Genomic DNA, 21,995 nt, shown 5'->3' with positions numbered 1-21,995 from the left:
TTGATGAGAGAAAAGATGGGGCTTGAACAGAGACTCTAAATAAAAATGTCACATGTCTTGTGAACTGAATCCATAACAGCTATTTATTTTTATAAGTTTGGTGAAGCAAATGTAATAAATAAATGAATATAAAATGATGAATGACACAAAGCTACAGTAATCAAGACTGTATGCTACTGGCACAAAAACAGAAAGATAGATCAATGGAACAGGATAGAAAGCCCAGAGATAAACCCACGCACATATGGTCACCTTGTCTTTGATAAAGGAGGCAGGAATGTACAGTGGAGAAAGGACAGTCTCTTCAATAAGTGGTGCTGGAAAAACTGGACAGGGACATGTAAAAGTATGAGATTAGATCACTCCCTAACACCATACACAAAAATAAGCTCAAAATGGATTAAAGACCTAAATGTAAGGCCAGACACTATCAAACTCTTAGAGGAAAACATAGGCAGAACACTCTATGACATAAATCACAGCAAGATCCTTTTTGACCCACCTCCTAGAGAAATGGAAATAAAGACAAAAATAAACACATGGGACCTAATGAAACTTAAAAGCTTTTGCACAGCAAAGGAAACCAGAAACAAGACCAACAGACAACCCTTTGAATGGGAGAAAATATTTGCAAATGAAGCAACTGACAAAGGATTAATCTCCAAAATTTATAAGCAGCTCATGCAGCTCAGTAACAAAAAAACAAACAACCCAATCCAAAAATGGGCAGAAGACCTAAATAGACATTTCTCCACAGAAGATATACAGACTGCCAACAAACACATGAAAGGATGCTCAACATCTTTGCTCATTAGAGAAATGCAAATCAAAACTACAATGAGATATCATCTCATACCTGTTAGAATGGCCATCATCAAAAAATCTAGAAACAATAAATGCTCGAGAGGGTGTGGAAAAAAGGGAACACTCTTGCACTGCTGGTGGGAATGTGAATTGGTACAGCCACTATGGAGAACAGTTTGGAGGTTCCTTAAGAAACTACAAATAGAACTACCATATGACCCAGCAATCCCACTACTGGGCATATACCATGAGAAAACCATAATTCAAAAAGAGTCATGTACCAAAATGTTCATAGCAGCCCTATTTACAATAGCCCAGAGCTGGAAACAACCTAAGTGTCCATCATTGGATGAATGGATAAAGAAGATGTGGCACATATATACAATGGAATATTACTCAGCCATAAAAAGAAACGAAATTGAGCTATTTGTAATGAGGTGGATGGACCTAGAGTCTGTCATACAGAGTGAAGTAAGTCAGAAAGAGAAAGACAAGTACTGTATGCTGACACATATATATGGAATTTAAGGAAAAAAATGTCATGAAGAACATAGGGGTAAGACAGGAATAAAGACACAGACCTACTTGAGAATGGACTTGAGGATATGGGGAGGGGGAAAGGTAAGCTGTAGCAAAGCGAAAGAGAGGCATGGACATATATACACTACCAAACGTAAGGTAGATAGCTAGTGGGAAGCAGCCGCATAGCACAGGGAGATCAGCTCAGTGCTTTGTGACCGCCTGGAGGGGTGGGATAGGGAGGGTGGGTGGGAGACGCAAGAGGGAGGGGATATGGGAACATATGTATATGTATAACTGATTAATTTTGTTATAAAGCAGAAACTAACACTATTGTTAAGCAATTATACTCCAATAAAGATGTAAAAAAAAAGATGAATGAATGAATGCAGTGACTGAATAATTCCATGAATAAATGAATTGATTTAATAAATGCCTGTCCACTGACTAACTGATAATCTTTCTTGCAAATAACCCACAGTATTTAAAAATTACATATTGATATGGCTATCTATTACTGCTTTGGGGAACATATCCATATATATGTAAATAGAGAATAACAACTAGGCTATTTTTAGTGTGAGATAGTGATCCAAAGTGTCCTTTATGTTTCTCGTTCCTTTTGTATGTGCGTCTTGCTCTCAGCTGTCCTCTGTCAGCCAGGGAGGCTAAGTTCACCTGGCACCGACCCTGCCATGAACTGGTGGACTGGTAGGATGAAGAAATCGTCACCCACCCTTGGGCCCTTCAGGTGTGGCTCCCAGCCTGTGCTGATGAAACTGACCAGAAGGGGAGGTGAGCTCCTTCACAGATCCAGTGGCTTTGGTCATGGGCATTTGAGGGGCAAAAATATAATTCTGGAAACCTTAATTCCGACCACCAGTTTGTATTCCACAGAACATTCTGGCCCTGTACCCCAGTGCCCTTGTCCTTTGGCGTAATCTTTGAACCTCAGCTATGCCCATTTCCTTTCCTCCTTCTTTACTCTCTTACCCTCATCTGGCCAGACCCAGGGGGAAGGAACCCCTGAAAAGTGAGGTCGCTGGATGGCTCTGTCAAGATGCTCCACAGAACCTCCTGACACTCCCTACAGTTCTGGGAAGTCATCCTGTGCAGAGACCAAGTTCAGACGTTAGTTCTCTGGCTCTTGTCCTCACTGGAAGGCACTCAGATAATCACAGTAGTCATTCGTAAAGGTAAATTTGATAATGGGCTGAGAAGTAAGTCTAAGGATCTTTTAGGTCACAGTACTGTTCTGGTTAACTTGGTGCAGATGGCCTCTCTGGGTTGTGTGGTTGAAGTTTGAATTAGAACATAGCAGAAGAAAACCAAAAGGAGAGTAGTTTTTGTGACATCATACCCTGTACATTTTAAGTGACAACAATTTCACAGCTTTAAAGGTGAATGTAAAGCAAGTTGATCATAACTGATTAAATTACCAGCTGTTATTTATATTGCCAGTTATAAATTGTAAACTCAAATTCTGATTAACACAGCAACTAATTGATTGACATCTTTGGTTACGTTATAACTGAATTGGGCACTCACAATTCCAAACTCCTGGGAAGGAAAAATGTCTCTACAAGCTGTGTAACATAGTGGCTGAATCCTAGTTGTGAGATTTCTGAGAAAGCCTGCAGAGGAACGAGAAACAGAGGACACTTAGAATTATTGTCTCACACTAAAAATAGTCTAGCTGCTATCTAACATGAGCAAGTCACATATGGAAAACCTGTATTTTAATATCCAACATTACTCACAAAATCAGGAAAATGTACAATTAACTTGACAGTTGATGTTCTAACTAGCACCTTGGTGAAGAGACCTTTTGCTACTTTAAATCTCCATCTGGCTGCTACAAAAAATGTGCTTTCAATGGCTAGAGTCAGGTTAGCTGGTACACAGCTCTGTGTCATGACTCCTTTGGACTCATTTGAATATGAATAGTGTCAGATATTATGTTTAACAAGATCACACTGCCAGTGGAGGGAGAGCACTTGCTTTCTTCAAACAATGTTCTTCCTTAGGAATACTTTAAGAGTTCTTATTTATTTACTCTTTATTTCTCTTCATTAATTGTAAATCTTCCACGTGCATGCCTGGGTTGTGTGCACGAGCATTGAAAGGGAATAATTAGAAATATCTGTTTACATTTACCAGGAGCAGATATTAAAGAATTAAAATAAGCATAATCATCACACAACAGCTTAAAAAACTCAATATATGAGAATGTCTGAATACCATGAGAGTATTAAATTTCTATATAAATACACTATATGAATGCATCACTGTGTGAATACACTATATGACATAAAAAGATCTTTCATTAAATGATATAAATAGCAAGCAAATTTAACATGTACTAAATAAGTTTTCGGGAATATTCATTTCTATTATTAATTTACTGAACAGCCTGCCAGTGTGGTGTTTGAAGGTAATGGCACATGTTGGGTTGATGGCTGTAGTTATTTATGGCATCAGGGCCTGGAACAAGGCAGAACATACATGCTCTGAGGCAGCCCTCAGACACCCACGCTGCAGCCCCGTCAGAGACCTGTGGTTCTAGGGCCCTGACCCACGTCTCCCTGTTGTCATGTCAGCTGTTGCCATGGAGTTGCTGGGTTTTGTTCAGAGCTTCTTGAAGTGGTTTGCAGTGAGACTGTCCTAGCAGCCTCCTGAATCTGAAAGCACGTGGGCAGATTGTGTTCTTGCAGTTGGCCCAGCACAGACTCTGCTCTCCACGGCAGTGCACGGCTAGAGCTGTCCACATGTTGCCTTTCGGTACACATGCGCCTGCTTTCTAAATATAGAAGTAGAGTTTCCTGATTTTAATGAAATTAAAAGGTTCAGTATAATTTTAAGCCAAAATAATGATCAGAATATGAACATGCAAAAATAAGAATTGCACAAGGAGCTTTTTAAAATTACCAGCACTGGGTCTTACCTCCTGCAATTCTGATTCAGTGTAACTGGGGTGGGCCCTGGAATTGGATGGGGCATAAGGAAAGAGAAAGAATAAAGATGACAAGGTACAACCAGATGGAGCAGTCACGAGCTCAGGTGGCTGAGGAGAAAGTCAGTGCTCAGAGGAATACCCGGCCTGCAGGTAAAAATGAAGAGTTAAACATCTTAGGAATGAATGATCTCACCCTGGAAGAGAGGAGGAAGGGGGCAGGGCAGGGATGAGCCTAGGCAGGCGAGCCTTGAGACCTGGATGAGGGGGGCTGGCACTGGAGCCCTGAGCCTACAGCCAGTGCAGTAGAAAGACCAGGAGAGTGTCTCAGAGGCTGAGCAGTGTCCCAAGAATGGGCTTCAGCCCTGCTGCAAGCTGCTTAGATAGTCAGATGAGGGCAAAAGAGTGCCCTCTGGAGGTCGTTGGGCAACCTTGCTGGGACCGGGCTGGAGATGGAAGCAAGTCCCAGGTGAATGATGAAGGGATAAATTCTAAAGAACTCTCAGTATAAAACCATTAGAGAGGGTGAACAAATCATAATAAACATCATTTAAATGTGTCACTTAATTCACAGAAAAATAAAAGAAAGCCCCAGGAGCCACAGAAAAGGACAGAGATTCAATTTGGAGAGAAAGCTGAGGATGAAAGTGTTGTAAGCTGCACTTGAAGACCTGGGGTCATTTGCTCCATGTAACCAAGTGGCTTGAGGTTAGTGGTCAGGCAGAAACAGAGAGACTAAAGAGTTCCACAAAGCAGAGAGTTAAAATTGAGTCTTTAAAGAGCAGCACACTCAGGGGCTACACACCCATTGGAAGGGTGGTCTAGAAAAAAATTCCCCAACCATCAAAGGGTGATAAGAAAATGTCTGTCTCACCTGGGCCTTAGGTAGCATGGAAAATATCTGCCCTGAGAATTTGTATCGTATACCTGTACTAATATCAATTTGGGGTTTGACTTAAAACTGTGGAGAAATTTTCACTGAAAGTGATCCAAAGTTATCAACCAATCTGGAACACTGGATGAAAGCACATGCAGATCTTTTATAAAGGGACACACTGGCAACCCAGTTTACATAGAACTTCTGCTTATTATTCAGCAAATGTTTATGAAATTTCTCTTATGTGCTGGGCACTGTCCTAGCCCTGCGCTGGGAATAGATCGTTGAACAAAATAGACAAACATTCCTGTTCTCATGCAGCCTACATTCTAGCATGGGAGAAAGGCAGTAAGCATAATAAATAAATATATCAAATAGAATATAATCAGGGTTGACAGGAAGGGAGGGTGCAAGGGATGAAGGTTGCTATTGTCAGAGAAGGCTCATTAAAAATGTGAATTTGAGTAAAGACTTGACTAAGGTGAGGAAGTCAGCCAGAAGGTTATCTGGGGAGAGAGAGTCCCAGGTAGAAGGAACAGCTAATGAAAGGGCCTACGGCGGGATAGCGCCTGGGTTGTTTGAGGAACAGCCAAGAGGGTATTGTTGCTGAGGTGAAGTTAGCAAAGGAGATGAGGTCAGAGAGATGGTAAGTGGGCCAGAGCACAACTACTTGGGCTTTACTTCCATAAAATAAGGATCCATTGTATGGTTTTGAACACAGGAGCAAATGATCTGACTTAAATTGTTAACAAGTCACCTGTTGAGAATTGGAGCATTGGAGAGCACAGGTGCAGGGAACTGGTCTGTAGGCTACCAAGGAAGGGTGTATGACCAGGGGGGCAACCACAGCAGTGGTGAGGAGTGGCCGGACCACAGTCTGCTTTTCGTGTGGAGTCTACAGATTGATATAGAATGTGAGAGAATAGATGAGTGAAAATGACTGGAGATTTTGACTCGAGAAACTGTAAGGACAGAATAGCACCAAGCGAATGGGAAAGATTATAAGTGGATCTGTTTTGAGGGTAACATTAGCAGTTAAAGCTGGATGTGTTGACTTGATTCTAGAGTTTGATTTAAAAATTGGGCTGGAGAATAAATTTGGGAATTCTAAGCATATAGGTAGAATGTAAATCCATGCAGCTAGAAGAGATCACTAAGGAAGTGAGTGCAGAGAGAAGAGAAGGGACCAGGGTGTGGTCAACTGAGTGGGTAGATGGTGGCACAGGGAGAGCAGTCCTGGGCTCTCTAGAATTAGGAAGAAAAGGAAGAATTGGAAGGAGTCGCAAAGAAGATAGGCCAGGAAGGAGAAGAAAGAAAAGCAGGAAGAAAAGCAGGAGAGTGTGTGTCAAGAGCAGTGATGGGTCTGGGATTTTGCCCACAGTTTTCATGGATGCTGGAAGAAGACACGAATCTCATGAGTCAAAGACAAAGGACAGTTGGACAACTAGGGCCGGCTACATGATTTGTGGGGCCCAGTGCAAAAAGCAGGAACACAAATGCATAAAGGATATGTGATGCTCACACACACACACACACACACACACACACACACACAATGGAATACTACTCAGCCATAAACAAGAATGAAATTTTGCCATTTGTAGTGATATGGATGGACTTGAAAGGTATTATGCTTAGTGAAATAAATCAGATAGAGAAAAGCAAATACTGTATGATATCACTTACATGTGAGATCTAAAAAATACAACAAATTAGTCAATATATAAAAAAGCAGCAGACTCACAGATATAGAGAATAAACTAGTGTTTACCCATTGGGAGAGGGAAGTGGGAAGGGGCAAGATAAGGGTAGGGGAGTAAGAGGTACACACTATTATGTATAAAATAAGCAACAAGAATATATTGTACAACACAGGGAATATAGCCAATATTTTATAGTAACTACAAATGGAATATAACCTTTAAAAATTGTGAATCACTATGTTGTATGTTATACACTTGAAACATATAATATTATAAATCAACTATACCTCAATTTTAAAAAAAAGTTTAAAAAAAGCAGGAACAAAGTGTCATTCGTCTCCCATCTAAAGGGTAGCACTTGGTTTCTCCCTCCTTGGGCACTATACTTGATTAATTGTATGAAACCCTGCATTATGGTTTCTTTCCGGCTACCTAGGCTATGATTATAATATCCCAAAGGATAGGGTTGCTTCATGTAATTCCTTGCAGAGATGCCCTTCCAAATATTTCTGTTGAAATTAATAATAATTAGAAAAAACTATCAAGCCAATATTTTTCAGTTATATGAAGTATGATGTTGTTAATATTGTGATTTGTCTAATAGCAATAACCTAACAAGTTTTGGGTAGAAACCAGAAATACACATGATCTCAGAAATGAATGGACTTGCTATCTAAAAATAACATGTCTTCTTAGAAACAGAAAGTACTTTAAAATGTGTGGCATCACTAGTCCACATGACTTGTCTTTGAGGAGGGGAAATCCAGTGCTAAATCTTGATATAGAGGTACATGTATAAAATCAAAGTGCATTTGAATACCCACAGTTTAAGTTTATAGGAGGGGTTCTTGGTTTAAAATGGAAATATTCATCCTCTGTTTTATGATAAATAGATACCCTTCTTTCTGTTGAAACACTTTTTTTTGCTTTATTGCTCCCTTGAAGGGATTCAGAATGACACTCAGTTCAGCAAGTCTAATAATGAGAACTCTATAAGCCATGTAACCCAAGAGATGACCATGACTATTTTAGGATGTAGAATTCTTAACCTCATGGCCATCTGTAGGCACTGTGCTCAAGCAAGGGAAGAGCACAGAGGCTTGAGAAATGCCATACGACCAGGACGTGGACAAATCACTCACATCTCCAGGTGTAATATTCTCCCAGTTTGAGTATCTTTCAAATATAAAGGTATTGAAGGCAGCTTGCACAAGCAATATGGCTGTTTCTCACAGCCAGTTCTTGGAGCACCTTTGCATAAATGACATATTTGAGTCATTGCATCCTCCGTGGAAACCTATTAATCAAAGATAGTTGCTGGAAAATAAAGCTATGTATCTGATTATGCACACACACACATGTTGCAGACTATATATATATATGTAAATATATGTATGTATATATATATATGTGTGTGTGTGTGTGTATATATTATATATATCTATATATATATAATATATATAATTTCCTGAACAGTTTGGTGTCTTTAATGAATGTTATTCAGATAAATACTCATTTAAAATAAAGCAGAATATGAAATGACTCCTCCCCAGTTTATAATACATTCCAAAAGCTCATTCATACAATGTTTGTGCTGAGTTCGAACATCTGTTCCCATATGGAGTGTGTGACATTTGATCATCTTGTATATTCTTCTATTTAACCCATAATATATCTGAGGTCTGATGTTGGACTCAGCCTACTCCAGATACCATAGGTAAGCGTTCTTCTGAGGTGCAGTTTGGGAGTCCAGGAGCTCATCTCTAATCCATTGTCATCGGGACACTAGTGGAAACACTGCCCACCCTCCTATTGCTGCTGCTGACTCATGATCCAGTTCTAGATGTGGAAGGTATTTAGGAAATTGGGTCAACAGAACCCAGTGACTGAATGAATGCTGGATTTCAGATGTGAAAGAAAGAAGAGGTTGGTGTATAGCCTGTTTTTGGTTTGGTTCAGAAAATGGGTAGATGCTAGCAGAGAATGGGGAACAGATTTGGGGTAGAAAGATAATGAGTTAATTTTAGACACATTGAACTTGGTTTACATGTGGGGCATCTGGATGGAAAGATTCAGAAGGCGCTGGATCCATACATGGACATCTCAGGAAAGTGAAATAGGCCAGAGACACTGATGGAGGAACAAAAACCTGGAGGCTGGAGTTAAGAATAGGAGATGCTTCTTGCTCCTGGTTCCTTGATGCTCAGTTTGGGAGAATCAATTTTACAGTTAAAGGGGGCTGTGCAGGGGCACTTAGTGAAATGTTCTTTGTATACAGAGGGGTAGGTGGGAGGTAAGCCCTGGGGCACCTGAAGGTCAGATTAGCCACAGCAGATCAGGCCTGGCAGGGTGACTGGTTTGGTATTTTTATTAGTGCTGTAGCTGTTTTACAAATTTGTGTTTAATTTAAATTTGTAATTTCAACATATTTCACAGCAGAAAAAATGTTTTATGGAAAATCTAGTAACCTGATACATTTCAGGAAACAATCTTGCATCTTTTGCATTTGGACACTGAGTAGAAGATGGAACTTGGGATTTTAGAAGCAAAGAGTGACGCCTGCTGCAGGTGGTGCTGAGAATTCTACATCAAAGTATTAGGCTGAGTCTTTCTGGCATCTTGGGATAATAGAGAACAGTAGGTTTTTTTTGTTTTGTTTTGTTTTTTTTTAGAGTTTGCCGTGTACTTGGCATGGAGCAATGGGCTGGGGGCCCACCTGATAAAGAGGATCCTTTTTCATCAGGTGCTGGGGGGCTTTTGGGAGGATGACTGGCGCTGCTCTAGAATGAGGGAAGAGAATGTATAATTTTCCAAATGCATATTATGAGTCAAGCACTGTGTTAAGCTTTGTTAGCTCAATTAATTGTTAGAGCACTTTTGTAAAATGAGCATTTTTAGTTTCATTTTTCCACATGAGGTTGCTGAGGCTCAGAGCGATTAGGTAACTTTTCCAGGTAAGGCACAGGGCAAGAAGCTGACCTGGTGGTCTAAAGTGTCCTGCTGCACCACCTCCTGCAAACTAGCCCCTGCTGGAGATTTATTTAGCCAAGGACATCGCTCTTAAATTTTCCTGGTTCTCATTGGTTTAGGTTGAATTCTCGATTTTTTCTGATACTACATAGTTTTTTGTCCTTTGAATGTAGGTCAGTATAATCATATTGCATTTCAAACTTACTGGACTCCAGAGAAATAGCTATGGTACCTTTTCATACATGAAAAGAAAGGCAAATTTTCAAAATAATTTATGTCCTATGCCAGTTTTTCAGATTGCTATAGAGGACTGGGGAAATTGTAACTATTTTCAGCAGCCCATCCAGATTTCATACAGAGGTGACTAGTTCATCTTCTAAATATATTTAGCATTTAAGTAGACGAATAAAAATTACAGACTATGAGCCTTTTGGCAGGTATAATAGCTATATGAAGACCAGAAAGCCTCAGCAATCTTCTTCTGCATTTGCACACCAGCTTCCTCCCCTGCCAGCTACAGACTTAGTAGATATTCCTTAAATATACACTTCTTTTGCATTGTTGTACACTTCTTGGCTCCTCATGTGTGCCCTCTGTGATGCTAATCACTTCAGAGTGTGTGACAGGCAGACTTCCCAGATGGGTAAATGGCCTTATAGTGAAAAGGCTCACCCACCTTTGCCCAGCCAACAGGAGGTAGACTTGAGATTTGGGCATGTTTGAGTGCAAAGTGCCTTCTCTTAATCACTTTAGTTTTACTTGATTTGATTTGATGAATACCCCACCAGAATGTGAGCTACTTAAAGGTACAAATGATATCCTCCTCATCTCTGGGTCCATAGCACCCAGCAAGGTTCTTGGCCTGTAGTAGATACTCAATGAAGGCTTGAGGCAGAGGGAGGGAGGAGGAGAGGGGATCAGAAGGAGGTGGTCCTGCTTTATTCTCATAGATCACCATGTTACCAAACTCAGGTTCGGATGCTCGCCACTCAAAAGCCAATAATTGAGAGGCAAGTGTTGGTAGAAAGGAAAGTTGCTTTAATCAGAAAAGCCAGCAATCTGGGGAGAAGATGGACTCATGTTCTGAGACCAACTCCAAAGATTCTGCTCAGTCATGACAATTTTTAAAGGTAAAAAGGGGAAACAATCACAGTTAATCATTAAGTTAGGAGGTCAGATTCTTCATCATTTTTCCACTGTGTGCAGAGCTGCTGACTTCTCCTGATTTTCCTGTGGAAGCTGTCTTGCTCATGTGGTCCGCCTGCAAATTTGCTAAGGGGGAAGCTGGGCGTAAAGAGTCAGTCATTCTTTAACTACTTAATTCTTCATTCTTGCTCCATTTAATCCAGGAAAGTAATCAACAGATTAGGCAAGGCGTTGTGTACCTTCAATAGAGCAAAATCAGGAGTTAGGTTAAATGTTACCTAGTGAATTAATTTTTATAATTAAGGCCTGAGGAAAACAGAAATGGGCAAACAGGAAAGGAGCAAAAGAGCTGCTGACACTTGTCAGACATCATTCCATTTCTATGGGATTAGGGCTGAAGTTTTGTCTTCTGTAACTTCTTCATGCTGACATAGGGTGCTGTATTCTTAGAGTGGAGGATGTAGAGACACGGGTCTGTACAATCTCTTTACTGACAATTTTAGTTGCCTGCTTACATATATGGGCAGAACAAGCTGTAATATTTTGATGCCCACAAAGATGTAGATTATTATGAGCAATAATGTTAATCCCATTCTCTTAAGGCCAGTTCTTGGAATTGTGCTAGCCATAGATTTAGTACTGCTCAAGATGGAGCAGCTTATGTCATGCCTACAGTCTGGTCATCACGCAACTAGCTTGTTCCCTCTGGTGGCAGTTATAGGATCTGTACAACGACTCAGGAATGTGCATCAGAAACTGAAGGATTCTGTGACTCTATTGTCCTGATCATTAACTGCTTGAGCCTGCTCTTTTGTGACTCAGGGAGGCCTGGGAGATGTACATTTTTCTACAAACAAAAGGCAGGGGACACGGAGGGGCCTTTGTTCTTGTTGTGGCAGGGGGGTGGCCTGCAGGGTTCTGCTGGGCTCCAACCACATGGATTCAACAAATGGAAACCTAGGTACCAGCGAAGTCTGTTGTGGGAGGGGAGATGGATGCAGTGTTGGATACTTATTTTTAGGCCATTAAAAGGAATGGATTAGGATTTTCTAAATAAATCTTGTTAACAGAAGTGCCAAGATTCCCTCAGCCTAATTTTAGTTGCAGAAATGCCTGCAAAGGAAGCCTCCACTATCCAGGGCTTATATAAGCTTCTCAAAATAATTTTCTGTCCTCCCTGACCTGAGAACAACTTACCTGTGAGTTTTTGTCTCGTAAACTTGCTGAACCAGAAGCAAATGCAGGTGGCCTGTGGCTTTCACAGCTGCAGTTAAATATTTAAATTTGGCTTGGAGATTGCATTTCTTTCTCAGGGTTAGTAAATTTTTACATTTCCTGTGCTGAGGAAATCTAGTCAATTACCTAATTGCAGAATAATGAGCAGTGTTTCCACTTTCGAATATGTATTCTTGTCATTTTAATGCGATAAATACCAACAAATTTCCACAAGCAGGAGGAAACGTTATTGTTTATCTCTTATTGAAATGTATTTGAGCTGCTTGAGTTATACACCTAAAGGTTTTATTTTGTTGTTATTTGTTGTTACCACTGCTGTTCATATATTCTCAGGAGATTTTAAAAGGACAGTCACCTATGCACAAATGCTTGGCCCCTGAATGCCTCATATTCAAGAATGCCTGTTCCCAGCCCCCTCAGACTTCCTGCCTGCCCCTCGTCTCTCCCTAAACCATCCTCCGCTACCTCACCCCACTGGCTCCCAACCACGGGACCCTGGGCTGGGCTGGTGTCTTACCCAGAAACTGTGGCGTCTGAGTTTTGCATGAAATGGAATTTTGTAATCTGGCGTAAAACCTAGCAACCCTTGTGTCATGTTTTTTCAATGAGAAAATATGACACAAATTTTAAACAAATGACTTAACAAGCTCATGGAACCCCACCTACTAGTATTTTCTGTTCCTTTGTGAAGGCAGTGTAAAGCCTTCTGGGACAGGCCTAACTGGACCTCAGGGTTTCATGCTGTTTGATTTGATACACACATGTAAACAGAGAGAGAGAGTGGAGAGGGCCCTGAGTTCATTTAGTTATCAAAGAGCTTTACCATCCCTAAGAGAAGCCCCAGGAATAAATGGCCCTTTAATTGGATGCTTTTGTTTGTGAGATCTTTTTAAGAAAGATTCTTTGTTTTGAATACAATTCCTGAATATTTCTTCATGCTGATTCCAAGTTCATCCTAAGCCTTTTATAATACAGAGAGACAGAGAGAGAGGGAGAGAGGTGTTCCAGGCATTTTATCTTACCTAATGATTTTGATGAGCTATCTTAGTTCAAACCAATTCTAACTGAATAACTCACGTTTATGCATTATACCCCAGAAAGTCCCAGTTCTCAGTGGCCTGGAGAATTCTGGATGAAGATACACTTGCATTTTCCCTCTCACTGCCTGACCTCTCTCCAGTAAATCGCATCTCCTAGGAAATCAACACTTTTACTCAGTGCCTCCCACGTACCCGGTGCCAGCCCCATTCCATGATCAGATCTGCACCTAAACCAGAAGCCGGGTGTTCTCAGGGTGCCCATGGCTGTTGACACATCTGCTAACACAGTGGGTGTGAGTCAGTATTCGTGCACACACAACCAGTATGTCAATTAATTAATTTATAGGAGGGTATTTTATAAATGCTTGAAGTACTATAAATCTCAACCCTCACCCAAAGCACGGTCTTCTAAAATCAAATGATATCAGATTATAACCAAAGGAGCTTTGTGAGCTCGATTCTGCAGCAGGTCTGAAGAACGTGGGGGTGGTGTGCAGAGTGGAGGTTTTGGGGGCCCCACCTGCAAAAGAGGAGATTCTGCTTCTCTGGGACACAGTGCCCTGTTACTGCAGCCCCACGGGCAGCTGCTGTTTCTGTAAACTCTGATCTCTGGGCCGGTACCTGCTCTTTCTTCTGCCAACATGCTCTGTCTGGATGTGCTGATATGGCTGGGTGTGCCACAGCCAAGAATCAGTGCATGGAGACCACTGTCTCTTCTTTGTGTGTGCGATGTGCGAATCTAAGTAAGCCCCTGGCACCAGAGAGGGGCCTGCTGGTCCCCAGCACCCACTGCTCCCAATGCCCACTACCCCCTCCTGCCTGCTCCTCCCAGACTCCCACTTCCCCCATGCGTCTCCTCCATACTCCCTGCTCCTCCCCACTGTCTCTCCTGGAGCTGCAGTCTCCCTGCATAGGGTGGGGGTGGGGAAGGAGGGGACAAGCACGAGTTCCTCTCAACCTGGTGTCCCTTTCACCATGCCGTGGACCTGTAGACACCTCCCTGTACCCAGGTGGGTCACGCCACAGAGCAGAAAAGAAGAAAGGGACACAGTAAGCTCAACAAAGGCCCAGGGATGGAAATGCTCGCCATCGCCATCGAAACAGTGCTGCCTGGTTCTAATCCCTATGACCCTTGGAGCCCCCGAAAGCCCTTTCTTTGAGAAATGCCACTTCAGGGTCTCTGCCATGTCCCCTTTCTTTCCCTCTCGAGTCTCCCTCAGCTGCACCATGTTTGGGGGTGACGCCCAAGGAAGACAGCAAGGAAGGCTCAAGATGGCCCTATGGGGCCACCCCCTTCTTTGCCTCTTCCTCCCCTTTTGCTGTCCTGGGGCTCACTAGCACTGGGTGGTGTGGTGGCTGATTCTGTGAGCAGCACCCTGTCTGTCTCATCTTGGTGTCTAGTGCCCCAGCACGAGCTCCAGCAGCACAGAGCCTCTGCCTGGCAGTTATTTGAGAGGCTCCACCCCTCGCAGCCCTGTCTCATCTCTCTGCTGCTTTTCATACCAGCAGGTATCCATGCAGACGGCACCTGAGTCCACCTCAGTGCTAAGGTCAAAGACCAAAAGCTTACTTCCCCACCTCTACCTTATGTTCCCTAAGGAGTCCAGGATTCCTGCTTTCCACCCCTAGTCCACTGCCATCTAGATCTCTGTTGATTCCTGGAACTTTTACAGTCTCCAGGTCTCTTCTTTTTCTGAGGACTGACTCAAATCCAACCCTGGCAGACTCTCCAGTCCATACAGATTGCATCTCTTCATGGCTGTGTTCCTTGGTCCCCGCCACATCACTCCAAACCTGGAAACCAGCAATTTGTCTGGGACTCCTTGGAGGAAACAGACCTTCCCAAGGCATCTGTCTACAGAGTAGCTGTGCTCAGTGTCTGCAAGGATGAGGGGCTTTGGTGGTGCCATATTTCTTATTACTCCCCTTCAAAAATACGTTACTGTACGTGGCTGCATCCTCCACACCTAGGGGCATCTTTGCAGACTTTGCCCACCAGGCTGGTTTATTTGGCTGCATAAAACCTCGCCCTAGAGCTGTGAGGCTGAGACCTGCTCCCAGAGGGAGGCGGCCTCAACTTCAGACCCCACATTCCCCAGTTACTTGTGTTTAATGGGATGGTGGGTGGGGAGGCAAATTGTTTGAGCTCTCTAAATTTTTCTTTCTTCATTGATTGGGGATGGTAATGAGAACAGCAGTAATCTCTGCCTTGTATTTAAATAAGATGATACAGCATGAGGCCTGGCACTTGCTGCCAGCCCACGTTAGCTGCTGCTGGTAGTGTGTGTGATGCTCCTCACTACCCATCCCAGGAGTCAGCGCCGTGGTCCCCCAGTGGCACAGTCTCCCATTAGCTGCCCCCCAACTGCACAAGAGAGCAGAGGGGGCTTGTTCCTGTAGACTCACCTTTCCTTCATCTGCCTCTTCTTTCTCTGCAGGAGAACGAAGTGGGATACTGACTAGTGTCCCACTGATTTCATGATGCCCTTGCTTTCCGAGGCACAGCCCATGCAGCAGATTTGGGTTTAAGTACTACTACTTTTTCTCCCTCTGTTACCTAAGCTCTCGCCTACCACAGTCCACTCAAATCACTCAGCAAACACCCAAGACCAAAACTGCGAGGTGCTGCTGATGCTGTAGAGAGCAGCAGAATCCAAAATTAGACCCTGATCCTGGGCTTGCAGACTGTGAATGACAGCTGGGTTCCCAGGGCCAACTGACACATGGCAGTGCCTCCACCCTCATGGCAGCCCATGTGAATGCCAGCTGGAAGGGAGATGGGAGAGCAGTGCTAGACTTCACAACTCAGGCGTAGGATGAGAGCTTAGAAACCAGGAGAGAAAGATGAAACTCTTCTATTTCAATAAGAATGTAATTTGGAGGGTTATATTTAAATTGAAAATCCTTTAGCTGCTCCTGCTAATTTATCTCCGTCTTGTTATGCCACGAAAACTGCATGTTTCAGTTAAAATGCATCACCTACATTAACTTAAGTTAATGGTAATGGGGGGGGGCATGATTGCGAACTTTACAGGCCATTTGCATCCCAAGGGTCTACATCAAACCTACTATCTGTGACTTCCTAACCAGCACTTCTTTTCTCTATCCTCCCTCATCACCTATCCACAAGCTCTCCCACTCATTGAGGCCTTTGCTCATCATCCGTCTTACCCATTGAACTCACCATTGCAAAACTGATCTTCCTCACCTACAGCTTTGTGTTTCAAACATAGTCTTATTACTATTCAGGTATGGCAAGGCCAACAGATCAGGAGACAGCTATCATTGAAAAGAGAGTTTGTCACCCACAGACCCCAAGAGAAGGGGGCATGCCATGCCATGGTGGAGGGGATGCCTGGGGAAGCACCAGGGCAGGTCACAGAGAGTGAGCCTTTATTGTAGCTTCCATGGAAAGAATGGGCATGGCCAGGCTGGGTAAGCAGACTTAGGATTGGCTAGTTTGAATAATTAAAGTAGGCCCTGGGACCTAGGCTATCCTTAGTTGCCTGGTACCTGAACCGCGGAATGAGGTACTGGCCTGGAGTGTGAGAACCTAATAAAGAAGGCAGTTCCGGGTATGAGCTCTGGGGTGGTTGGTTTGCATATGAAAAGTACAATCCAGTGCTTGGCAGAGTTGTTTGCTCTCTCTAGGAACTAGAGGGAGGGAAGGCAGTCCCTCCAGGGCCCAGAGATTAAAGCATGAGAAATCAGAAAATAAATGACATGTTCAATACACACGGTTTTGTCACTTGCTACTTGGAAACCTTCAGTGTTCATTGGCTTTGGAGCTGGTGTTTGAGTGTTTCCACTTTATGGTCACTGCCACAGGGTCCTGCCTTGCCCACAACTCTTTACTTTCCTCCTCTTGCACACCAAGTTCCAGCAAAACTGCACTCCTTGGGGTTTCTTGTCAATTCAGTAAAAACAACGGTCTTTGTATGACTTTTCATACCCCTACCTCTTGTCTAGCTGACGAAGGCCTATCTTCAATACCACCTGCTTTGTGAGAATCTTTAATTGGTGGTGGGATTTTTTTGTGTGTAGGGGGTTTCACACAGTTAATACCAGGCACAGACCTCTGCCGTGTAGGTGACTAGGAAAAAATACCCGTTTCTTCTCATCCACTGAAATGCTGCCTCTCCTTCAAGTTGCAGATAAAATGTCAATAGACTCCCCAGGCCATTTGCATATTTTGCTTCCCTCTCTCTCTGATTTTTTATGGGCCCTATAGCTTAAAACGTCTTCTGTTCGTAGTTGTTTAGTACGTATTGGTTTTGTCACTTCCTTGTCTGTGACAGCACCTGGAGAGGATCACAAGTGTACTTTGTCATTTTGGAGGCTCCTGTGCCCTAGCACTCTTGCAGTCAGTAACAGATGGGTGTTACTGGGTTAGCAAGCTCTGAGAACCGCCCTGTGAGGCAGCAAGAAGAGTCTGCCTGTCTGGGATGGATTCCTTAGCTGATTTGTCATCCCGCCTTCACTGCCTGCAAAGCAAGGGTGTTGCAGACATGCTCTGCCAGTGCGTGAGCCTAGGCGCTCCTGCCTATAACAACAGTGATTTCTCCTTCCCTGGTTGGAGAGTTTACCGCCTCACCTTTGGGTTTTCAGCTTGTATCCTTCCACGACAGGGTTTAGGATGTCCAGTGACTGACCAGATTTTTAGACCTGATCGTTCTAGACTTGAACAGTGATTGCCAAAAAGAATAGAAATTTAAAAATAGAATTTTCATGCTCAGCCTCTGATTTGTCTTTTTTCCCCACTTTCTTACTGCACTAACTTCTCTGCAAAACAAAAACATGGGGTCATCTGCCTATTTTGCTTCTTATTTTGTTGGCAAGCCTGTGGGGCTGCACTGCCCCTGGCTCCCTCTTCCCACATCTGGTTTTAGTCCCATTTTCTCTAGATGTCATCCTCTAGAGGTGAGGACATGTCCCAGTTAGTGTAGAAATGGCTGTGTAGTGTAGAATGGCAACCTAGAAGGAAAGGAAAATGTGATGCATGAGGTGTAGAGACCCCCCCCACAGGTCATGGTGTCTCCAACTGGTGTTTCTCTTCCAGAGGTTTTCCATTTACAGCTGTGTGGAGGGCAGAAGGAGGGGAGGAGTCTAACTGCAGAGAATTCGTAGCCAGGCCTGGCCTGTCATGGGCGGCTCAGGCCTAGGTTTGCCTGGTGGGAGGAGGAGGACCTAGGCCAGTGCACGGGTTCTCTGCCAGCACCCTGATTTTATGATGACTTTTTGGGGGGGCTTTATTTCTAGGTTATCTCTTAAATGCCAATTTGTATAGTCTGCTTCTTACCTAAATAAAACAGAGAACTTATAGACATGATGTACACCTATTAAAACTGGTATTTGTGTTTACAAGAAAGCAACCACTGCTTCCTAACTCTATCTGAAAATAACATCCATTTCTCCTGGATTCCGACCTGAATTGGGCCAGTTGTGGAGGAAACAGGCCTGCGGCTGAACACAAACTCATTTTTTTCTTTTCTTTTTTTTTTCTCCAGGATTACACCTTGACCATGTATTTTCAACAATACTGGAGAGATAAAAGGCTCGCCTATTCTGGGATCCCTCTCAACCTCACGCTGGACAATCGAGTGGCTGACCAGCTCTGGGTGCCTGACACATATTTCTTAAATGACAAAAAGTCATTTGTGCATGGAGTGACAGTGAAGAACCGCATGATCCGCCTCCACCCCGACGGGACGGTGCTCTACGGGCTCAGGTCTGTCTGCCCTGTGGGCTGGGCTCATGGTTGCATGGTTTACTGGCCTTGAGTTTTCACTGGAGGTGATTACAGTAAGTGAGGCCATGTCCTCAGATTAAGTTAAGAGACACCCATGAAACACTTGGAGCTCTGCAGAAAAAAAATCGTATAAATCTAAGATTTGGGGCATTACTGTTACTATAAATAGACATCAAACAAGTGAAAAACAGCCTCCTCGGATTGAGTTGATGTAATTGGGCTGCCGTATCCAAGAACACAGATTCTCTTGGGGTGGATTTCCCATATCATAGCCACAAAGGCCTGTAATTAATATCACCCTGGTACTTAAGAGGCTTTCAGTGAAGTTTCCCAAAGCCATTTGCAGAGTTGAAAGAAATGTCTAATTTTGCTGACATACAGTATAGTCTCCATGGAGCTTTATGAGGTGGTGCCACCAATATTTATGGGAATGAGTAAATGTGAGGCTTCCTGGTGAGAATCATCTCTCACCAGGTCTCATAATGGAGGCACATGAATTGGGAAACCAGACTGCTGTCTGGAACCCTAAGGAGGCCCTGGGCTTCCCTGGTTACACTGGAAACCACTAGGCCTTCCCGTGATGCTCCACCACTGCTGGTGGTTAGTGATTTTGACTTTCACTGAACGGCAGCCTTAGCAATCTTTGTCTCTTGTGTTGATTTAGCACTGGTTTTTGTTTTGTTTTGTTTTGTTTTAGAGTAAGTATGTCTGTGTCTTTCTTGATCTCCTGGACTGAAAGTGCCCAGAGGCCTTCCAGGAGGGCCTCACAGTCTGGAGTGGGGTACAGGTGGATATCTTGGAGAAAAGGTTTATCTCAAAATGTTGTGAATCTTTAACTGAGACTCCAACAGTTCTGAAGAGTAATCATAACAATGTAAGCTTAAATACACACCACTGTGACTTTTAGTGCTTCAGGGAGAGTAAAGGGAATTATTTAACATTGCCTTAAGTGGAAAATGTTAAGTGACTTCCTCAAAACAACAGCATATAGAATGAGAGTTGGAATTTTAGCAAAAATCAGACTTTTTTAACTGTAAGAGAAAATAAGTGGCACATGTCAACTAAGCCATGGTGTTACTCTAAAAAACATCTAGATGATGTTTCCTCGGGATGTTTTCAGCATTTTGTATTTTTGCCTGGAAGTGAGAGATGTGGTTGAAAAGTTCTGGAGTTCTGAGAAGTACAAAAATCAGTTGTTCAAAAGATTATCCAGAGACCATGTGAGCATAAAATGAGGAGTCATGTCCTTCATTTACCTACCCACCCCCCAAAAAAGTGAATAGAAATGTGTGCATGTTTGTGTGTGTGTGTGCATGTGCATAGTGGGGGCGAAGCAAAAGGAAGCAAATAGCAGTAAAAACTAGACTAGACCTTCTTGGCTTTTTAAACAAAACTTGCTATTTGGGTTCTTTCCCTTTTTATCTTTGCATTCTTTATTTTCTCACCAGAGTTAGAGTATGTTAGTTTGTCTAAGACAAAGAGCTTTCATTCTGTTAGGATAGCATCTGAGTCCTCTTGGGCCACTGTAGCAAAAACCCACAGCAGACACTTATTTCTCACACTCTGGAGGCTGGGAGTCCAAGATCAAGGTGCCGGCAGACTTAGTGTCCAGGGAGGGTCTGCGCCCTCATTCATGGCAGGTGCCTTCTCACTGTGTCTTCACATGGTGGAAGCTCTGGGGTGTCTCTTTTACTAGAACACTAATTAACCCCATTCATAGGGTTCCACCCTCATGAGCTAAGCCCTCACCTCCCAATACCACCACATTTGGGTTCAAATATTCAAATATGAATTTGGGGAAGGACTTAAACATTTGGACCATAGCAGACAAAATGATACAATATGAATGAAAGAACTGAAATAAATTTCCAAACTCCACTTGCAAGTGTTGGATTTCACACCATAAAACAGGCAAGAATAAGAGAAACCAAGAGATTAAAACTGTATCTTTATAACTTAGCTAATACTCTGACTGTAAATTTTAATATAAAAGTTAAATAATAATGTAATAATAAGCATTGGGATACTTTTAATAATAAACTTTGTACAATAATCTAAAAAAGAATCTCTCTAATGAAATTTACATTCATTATACATCTCAGCCTCTAAATCAGTAAATGAATTTCTAAATCAGTAGCTGTTTTTATCCAAGTGTAGTCTCAATATACCCCTTAGATCTCTATTTAGAACCTCATTTTTTTTCTTTTTTTTTTTTTTTTTTTTGGCTGCATGGGGTCTTAGTTGTGATATGCAGGATCTTTCATTGCGGCACGGGCTTCTGTCTAGTTGTGGTGTGCGGGTTTTCACTCTCTAGTTGTGGCATGAGGGCTCCAGGGCATGTGGGCTCTGTAGTTGTGGTGTGCAGCCTCCAGAGCGCATGGGCTTTGTAGTTTGTGACATACGGGTTTTCGAGTTGAGGCACTCAGGTTCAGTAGTTGTAGTATGCGGGCTTAATTGCCCCACAGTGTGTGGGATCTTAGTTCCCTGACCAGGGATCGTACCCACGTCCTCTGCATTGGAAGCCGGATTCTTTACCACTGGACCACCAGGGAAGTCCCAAGAACCTCATATTTTTTAGACAATTCTTCCATCTGGACCTGGACAAGCTGTCAGAAAGGAAATCTAAATAACAGACCATATTCCACATGTGCTTATCAGCTACACTGTGCCATCTGAATTCCTTTTGAAATTGGCTATTCTAGAAATTTCTGCCTTCAGATTAAAAGACAACACACATAGCTATAGAGATTAATTTGAATTTGAAGTAATTTGAATTTCTGGACAAAAAACACATTAGTGCTTCAAAATACTGGTAATTTTATTAAATTCATATAAATACATATTCTATGTCATTCTGTGTGAACTGAAGTACCATTTATATATATTCCACAAGATACACACACACACACTATATGTATTGTGTTTTTTGATAACAAAGTATGAGTGCCACCCTCCACCCTCCCCTTGGCCCCAAACCCTACCTTCCCTCTGCTCTTGT

At 42.8% G+C, this 21,995-nt stretch overlaps 1 protein-coding gene across 2 annotated transcripts in view; it reads left to right on the top strand.

The window, feature by feature from the left end:
* The window catches only part of GABRB3 (gamma-aminobutyric acid type A receptor subunit beta3), a gene marked incomplete at both ends in the record, with an annotated part of 231,816 nt that overhangs the window by 137,531 nt on the left and 72,290 nt on the right, over positions 1 to 21,995 (top strand). For both annotated transcript variants that reach the window (XM_081228787.1, XM_081228788.1), the window contains one exon: positions 18,756 to 18,976. In XM_081228787.1, the coding sequence (XP_081084913.1) occupies positions 18,756 to 18,976 (221 nt within the window). The remainder of the gene's footprint in view (positions 1 to 18,755; positions 18,977 to 21,995) is intronic.

The sequence above is a fragment of the Mesoplodon bidens genome (assembly GCF_964165515.1).
Source record: "Mesoplodon bidens genome assembly, chromosome: 3".
Classification (NCBI taxonomy): domain Eukaryota; kingdom Metazoa; phylum Chordata; class Mammalia; order Artiodactyla; family Ziphiidae; genus Mesoplodon; species Mesoplodon bidens.
The sequence above is the reverse complement of the archived record's forward strand: the minus strand, read 5'-3'. Positions and strand labels throughout refer to the sequence as shown.